This window comes from Miniopterus schreibersii, assembly GCF_964146895.1.
Source record: "Miniopterus schreibersii genome assembly, chromosome: 19".
Lineage (NCBI taxonomy): Eukaryota > Metazoa > Chordata > Mammalia > Chiroptera > Miniopteridae > Miniopterus > Miniopterus schreibersii.
Genome location: NC_138119.1, coordinates 34,423,964 through 34,431,673, shown reverse-complemented (window position 1 = coordinate 34,431,673; position 7,710 = coordinate 34,423,964). Strand labels below are relative to the sequence as shown.

Sequence of the window (7,710 nt, the reverse complement as noted above, 5' to 3'; positions counted from 1 at the left end):
TAAAATATAGAACAATCAATCTAAATAACCAACTGAAGCCCGCCCCGTGGCTCAGTGGTTGAGCATCAACCTATGATCCAGGAGATTGAAGTTCGATTCCTGTTCAGGGCACATGCCCAGGTTTGGGGCTCGATCCCCAGCAGGGGGCATGCAGGAGGCAGTGGATCAATGACTCTCTCATTGGTGTTTCTATATCTCTCTCCCTCTCCCTTCCTCTCTCCCTGAAATAAATAAAAATATATTTAATAAATAAATAAATAATAAATAAATAAATAAATAAATAAATAAATAAAAGTAACCAACTGAAGATTAGCTGAACAGAAGTCTTATAACTAAAGATTTACAAATGCAGCCACATTGAGACTGGTGGGAACGACTGAGGTGTGTGAAAAGGGCTTGCCCGGCTCCCATGGTAGCAACTCAGATTCTGGAGGGATATCTCAGCTTCAAAGGTTCCTCCTGAGGAGTGTGGGATCTCAACCCCATGCTGGCCTCCCAATCCTAGAGCAACAAAGCCAAAAAGAGACACCTATATAACATCTGGCTGTGAAAATCAGCACAGATTCTGTCCAACAGAGAGAGAAAGTAATCTGCTAGAGACACAGTGCTCTATTAAAGGGACAGCACACAAAGTCTCATTCACAGCCATTCATTCTAGGCTCTGGAGGAGGGAGGGCAGAGTGGACTAGAGTCGTGTGAGGAGAGACAGGTTTGTGGCTCTGGGGAAAAGGCTGAAGGGGCAGTATTGAGTCATTCTCCCATATTGCAGACACAATCTTTCTTGGATGAAGCATTTCCCTCTTTAAGGCATCAGCCTGGGGAAATGCAAGAGCCTACCCTCTAGACTCCCTATGCCCTGCCCTGCAGAGATCATGCCCTGCAAAGTCAGTTGCCCAGGTGTGGGTGTAAAGGTCCAGGCAAACTCAGGGGGTGTCAGTGACTGAGTTATGTGACTCTGGAGCAGGGGCATTGCCCTTCACCTTCCCATGAGGCTGAACCGTGCCTACCCTTACAGGTGAGCAACTGGTCTCACCCTCCAGACACCCAGAGGCTCCACCCTGCCAACTCCTGGGAGCCCCACACTGCTAAGCTTGGGGTCCCCAGGAAGGGTTGGTAGAATCCAAGACAGACTGATTTGTGTGGCACTGGGGAGGTGGTGATTTCCACCCCCCTTCTCCAAGCCTGACTGGACATCACCTTCATGGGAGATCCACAAACTGCACCCTCCTGACTCATGATGCCCTGCCTTGCTGAGCTCATGTTCTTCAGGAAGTCCTGGCACAATCTGTGACAGAGTTATGTGGCTCTAGAATGAAGGCCAATCTTGCACTGCTTGGGCCTGACAAAGTCTTTAGGCCTCACCCTGACAATGCCCTGAGATCCCTGCCCCCTTACCACAAAGGTCTGCAGGAAACTAGTGGGGGCAGTCACACTCGATATACCCTGGAACTTTTGTTGAGTGGCCTCCAACCCAGCATTGGCAGTGAGTTTGAACCTATATCAATGTGAGGAACACTCCTACCTGGTGACTAAATGAGAACCTACATCATGCAACTTGCCTACAGTGAGACACCCTTTCAGTGACTAAACCTGATAGGCAGCCAGCAGGTGGAGGTAGGTAGAGGTGGATCTTGAGGTGACTTAGGCTTTTGCTGATCTGCCCCCGGGGTTGATGTTGGAAGCCAGCCTTGGCACACAACTTTTTCCTTCCTATGCACACCCAGTCCCAGCGAAGGCAGCCACAAACTGTAGATTGCTTTGGAGCTCTAACCAGGTTGCCCAGCACCAGTCACAGGCAGCATCTGACATTGACCTGCACCAGAGTCCCTCACAAGAGGCACCAGAACACACACCCAGTTGTCAGTTTTAGACAACATCAGAACAGGATCCAATTAGCCTTACAAGTGGCATATCCAAAAAAGATCTCAATAAGCATCAGGCCCACTGAGGCAAAATTCTGCTTTGCATGGTAATCATTTGCACAGCAGCTTGTACATTGTGGTTAAGGTTGATCCTCACAGTCAACCAACCTGAGAGTTAACACCATGCACAAATAGGCCAATGCTAATCAAGACTCAATTACAACAGTAGGGCTCACATAACCTACACAAGAAATATTCCTGAAGCACCCAGCTCAGTTGATCAATAAGAATGTGCAACAGGGCCTGGCTGGGCATGGCTCAGCGGTTGAGCGTTGACCTAGGATCCAGGCCATCAGGGTTCGATTCCCGGTCAGAGCACATGCCCGGGTTGTGGGCTCGATCCCCAGTTGGGGGCATGCAGGAGGGAGCCTTTCAATGACTCTCTCATCATTGATGTTTCTATCTCTCTCTCTCCCTCTCCTTTCCTCTCTCTGAAATCAATAATGATATATTTAAAAAAAAAGAAAAACAAGAATGCACCACAGGTTCCACTATACACTGACTACATACAGCCACTCTACCGAGACTGAGAAACATAGCAGACCTAATACATAGACACAAACAAGAAGAAACAGCCAAACTAGAAAGATAAAGAAACATGCCCAAATTGAAAGAACAGGAGAAATAGCCAGGAAAAAAAGCTAAATGAAATGGAGGCAAGCAATTTACAGAATATAGAGGTCTATAAAATGGTTATAAGGATGCTCAAAAGGACTTAGGATCTTAACAGCATGAAAAAGGACATAGAAACCATAAGAAGAAACAGTAAGAAATAAAGAATACACTAGAAGGATAAAGAGTTTAGATGAAGGACAGGATCAAATCAGTTATTTGGAAAACAAGATAGAAGAAAACCCAGAGCAGCCAAAAAAAAAAAATTGTGAAAAAAAAACTAGTTTAAAGGCACCTTCGGAATAACATGAAGTGTAACAACATCTACATAATAGGGGTACCAGAATGAGAAGAGAGATCAAGGGATCAAGAACATATTTGAAGATAGAATGACAGAAATCTTTCCTAACCTAGTGAAGGAAAAAGAAACACAAGTCCAGGAAGGACAGAGAGTCACAAACAAGATGAACCAAAGAGGCCCACACCAAGACACAACAAAATCAAATTGCAAAGGTTAAAGGCAAAAGAAGAATCTGAAAAGCAGCAAAAGAAAGACAGTTAATTACCTACAAGGGAGCTCCCATAAGAACATCAACAGATTTTTCAATGGAAACATTTCAGGCCAGAAGGGATTGGCATAAAATATTCAAAGTGATGAAAAGCAAGCATGTACAACCAAGACTACTCTAGCCAGCAAGGTTATCATTTACAAAGGAAGGAAAAATAAAGAGCTTTACAAAAATGAAAAAGCTAAAGTAGTTCATTACCTTCAAACCAATATTACAAGAAATGTTAAAGAAGAAGGAGGAGGGGGAGGAGGGGAAGGAGAGCAGCAGAGAAACATAGTTATAGTGAAAAAAAGGGCAATAAATACGTACCTATCAATAATCACTTGAAATGTAAATTGCTTAAATGCTTCAATGAAAAGACATAGGGTAGCTGGATGGATAGGAAGACGAGACCCATATATATGCTGTTTACAAGAGATCAACCTCAGAATAAATGATATACACAGACTAAAAGTAAAGGGATGAAAAATATATTTCATGCAAATGGAAATTTAAAAAATGCTGAATAGCAGTACTTATATCTGACAAATGGACTTTAAGACAAAGGCTCTTATAAGAGACAAAGAAAGGCACCACATAATTATAAATGGAGCAATTCAACAAGATAAAATCCTTTATAACCCTTGTAAATATTTATGAATCCAACATAGAGGAACCTAGACATAGGCATAAAGAACTAAAATGGCAATAGATAAGTACCTATCAATAATAACTTTAAATGTAAATGGATTAAATGCTCCAATCAAAAGAGGTAAGGTAGCTGAATGGATAAGAAAACATGACCCATATATATGCTGTCTACAAGAGACCCACATCAGATCAAAAGACTCACACAGGATGAAAGTGGAGGGATGGAAAAACTTTCCATGCAAATATAATGGAAAAAAAAAAGGCATTGCAAGCAATAATTGCATCTGACAAAATAGACTTCAAAGCAAAGGCCATAAAAGAGACAAAGAAAGTCACTATATAATACTAAAGGGATCGATCCAACAGGATGATATAACCCTGGTAAACATATATGCATCCAATATAGAAGCACCTATATATATATATATATATATATATATATATATATATATATATATATATATAAAACCCTTGGAGGACTTTAAAGGAGACATCGACAGCACTATAGTCATAGTAGGGGACTTCAACACACCACTGACTTCAATGGATAAATTTTCCATACAAAAAATGAACAAGAAACAGTGACCCTGACACACTAGATCAGATGAATTTAATTCATATTTACAGAACAATTCATCTCAAAGCTGCACTACAAAGAATGAAAATTATAGGCCAATATCCCTGATGAACACAGACACCAAAGTCCTCAGCAAAATATTAGCAAATCAGATCCACCAACATATTAAAAAGTTTATCCACCATGACCAAGTGGGATTTATCCCAAGAATGCAAGGCTGATATAATATTCACAAGTCAATAAATGTGATACATCACATAAGCGAAATGAAAGATAAAAATGATCATATCAATAGATGCAGAAAAAGCATTTGACAAAACCCAGAACCCATTTTTGATAAAAATTCTCAGCAAAGTGGAAATAGAGTGATCATACCTCAACATAATAAAGACCACAGATAACAAACCTACAGTCAACATCATACTCAATGGGCAAAACCGAAAAGTGTTTCCCTTAAGAACAGGAACAAGACAGAAATGTCCACTTTCACCCCTCTTATTCAGCATAGTACTAGGAGTCTTAGCCACAACAATGAGACTGGAAGAAAAAATAAAAGGCATCCAAATTGGAAAGGAGGAAGTGAAACTGTCATTATTCTCAGATGACATGATATTGTACATAGAAAACCTGAAGGACTTCACCAAAAACTACTAGATTTAATAGATGAATTTGGCAAAGTAGCAGGATACAAAATTAACATCCAGAGATCGATGGCATTTTTATGCACCAATAATGAACTTTCAGAAAGAGAAACTAAAAAGCAACCCCATTTACCAATGCAACAACAACAAAAAGAACACTTGGAATAAACTTAACCAAGGAGGTATAACACCTATACTTGGAAAACTACAGAACATCAAAAAAAGAAATAGAGGAAGATATAAACAAATGGAAGATTGTTTATAGGGAAAGGTGGGTGAGGGCAGTTAGGTGGAAATGTTCACAGATTGGAAAAGTTAACATCATCAAAATGTCCATACTACCCAAAGCAATCTATAGATTCAATGCAATCCCTATTAAAATACCAATGGCGTATTTCACAGATATAGAATAAATACTGCAAAAATTTATATGGAACTAAAAAAGGCCCCAAACAGCCACAACAAACTTGAGAAACAAGAACCAAGTAGGAGGGATCGCAATACTGGATATAAAATTATACTACGAAGCCACTGTAATCAAAACAACTCATCAGTATAGGAGTGGATAAAAGAGTTGTGGTTCATTTACGCAATGGAATACTACGTGGCCATAGAAAAGAAGGAAATCGTACCTTTTGGGGCAGCATGGATTGACCTGAAGAGTATTATGCTGAGTGAAATAAGCCAGTCAGACCAAGAGAAATTCGATACGGTTATATTTATATGTGGAATCTAATGAACAAAACACACGACAGAAAAAGGCTCATAAGTACAGAGAACAGACCGACAGCTGTCTCAGGGGAAGGGTGTTGGGCGACTGGGTGAAAAAGGTGAAGGGATTAAGCAAAAACCCCCCAACTCAGAGACACAGACAACGGTATGGTGATTACCAGAGGGAAAGGTGGGTGAGGGCAGTTGGAAGGGTAAAGGTGGTGCCAGGAGGAGCGTTGACTTTGGGGGTGAACCCACAATGCAACACACAGGTGATGTGTTATGGAGTTGTGCATTTGAAACCTAAATAATTTTATTGACCATTGTCACCCCAATACATTCAATAACATTTAAAAAAGATATATGTAGGACCCAACAAATAAAATATAGAGAACGGGGCTGAGTAGTATTCCATTGTATATATGTGTCACGTCTTCTATAAGAAAAATGAAACACTATTTGCCACAACATGAGTAGATTTTGAGAATATCATTCTAAGTGAAATAAGTCAGACAGAAAGTCAAGAAACATGTGATTTCACTCACATGTGGGATATAAAACTAAAATCAAGAAATGAACAAATACAAAAATAAAACAAAAACTCATAGGTACAGTCGACAATATTGTGGTTACCAGAGGGAAGAGGGCTGGTGGGTCTGTAAAAGGTGAAGGGGGTTGATGTTTGGTGATGCAAGAAGATTTCACTTTAGGTAGTGAGCATACAGTGCAATATACAAATGATGTATCAGAAAACTGTACACTTGAAATTTATATCATTTTATTAACCAATGTCACCCTAGTAAATTTAAATTAAAAAATCTTCTCCAACTCTGTTAATGCCTAATATCTCCCAAGGTTGGTTTTATTTTCAGGTCCTGCAATAAATGCAACACACGCAAGTGCTATCTTCCTACCCTCTGTATTCGCATGTCTCATTCCCCAATACTTCCCATCACACCAGGGTTTTATATGATCTAGTAAGAGCTGCTTATCAGTTGCCAAAGTAGGAACTGGTGAAGCCCACATAGTCATAGCCAGCGGGGTGGCTTCGGCCCCGTGGGTCCACATATTGCTGCATATGTGAGGCACAGAATGACACTTGTTCTGGTGTTAGAGCCTGAAACACAAAAAGAAAAAGATACAATAATAAGAATTCAAAACAGCTGGCTCCTGGGGATTCCAATATTCCCTAAATTCAGGGAGTGGAGGAACTTTAGGAGAAAAAGCTAACACTGTTCATATCTCATACCTTTCACATTAATTCATAATTTCTAATGAGTAAGACCAACAATCTCTTCAATTTAGCTATTACCTGAAGAGTCCCATGTCACTTTGACTACACTACTTATCTCATTCCCTGAATTTGGCTTATTAAATAAATGGAATAAAAATATTCTTGAAAATTGAATTACAGGTTTGGGATTGACCCTGACAGTCGTTAGAGATTGACTACATTTTTATCACAACATGAAATGGTGATATCTAGAGAAAGATGATATCTGAAAAACAAAGAGGTGGGGAATAGGGTAGTTGGCCTGAGATGAGGAAAATCTAGATTATTATGAGAGCATAATGAGGGTAGATGCAACTGGAATCTTACCTGCTTCATGTCCTCCTTGGTAATATAGGCCTTGCCCTCCGCCAAGGCTTGGAAAGCATTCTCTATTTCATCGCTGGACTTGATGTTCTCTGACTCCTTGTCAATCAGGAATGAGGTATAGTCTTCCAGTGAGACATAGCCCTTCCTGTTAGATAAATGGGTCAGGAACTGTGCCCTCCCAACGCAGAGAAGAAAACAGTCCCTTTTTCATTCTACTCAGTGTCACAGAGACAGGGAAGCTGGATTTTCCAAGTGCCTCTTCCAAGTGAGCTCTCTAAGACTATGATGTATTTTACCCTCTTTCAGCCAAGTAAACAGTTCCCTAAATTCCAGCCTCTGTTTCCATATGGGTCTTTTAGCCTGACACACTATATAGAACTTCAGGATTTCCCATCAGCACCAGTACCTCGAGCTCGTCAAGTTGATTTGAAGGCCTCTATTTCTGGTC

General features: G+C 40.4%; 1 protein-coding gene across 1 annotated transcript in view; it reads right to left on the bottom strand.

Annotated features, from left to right (window-relative positions):
- Positions 1 to 6,123: 6,123 nt before the first annotated feature.
- The window catches only part of SPTA1 (spectrin alpha, erythrocytic 1), a 91,763-nt gene continuing 90,176 nt past the window's right edge, over positions 6,124 to 7,710 (bottom strand). Inside the window, exons 51-52 of the mRNA XM_081121688.1 lie at positions 7,263 to 7,407; positions 6,124 to 6,779 (exon numbers count right to left, since the gene is read on the bottom strand). Coding sequence (XP_080977814.1) covers positions 6,654 to 6,779; positions 7,263 to 7,407 — 271 coding nt within the window. The 3' untranslated portion in view covers positions 6,124 to 6,653. The remainder of the gene's footprint in view (positions 6,780 to 7,262; positions 7,408 to 7,710) is intronic.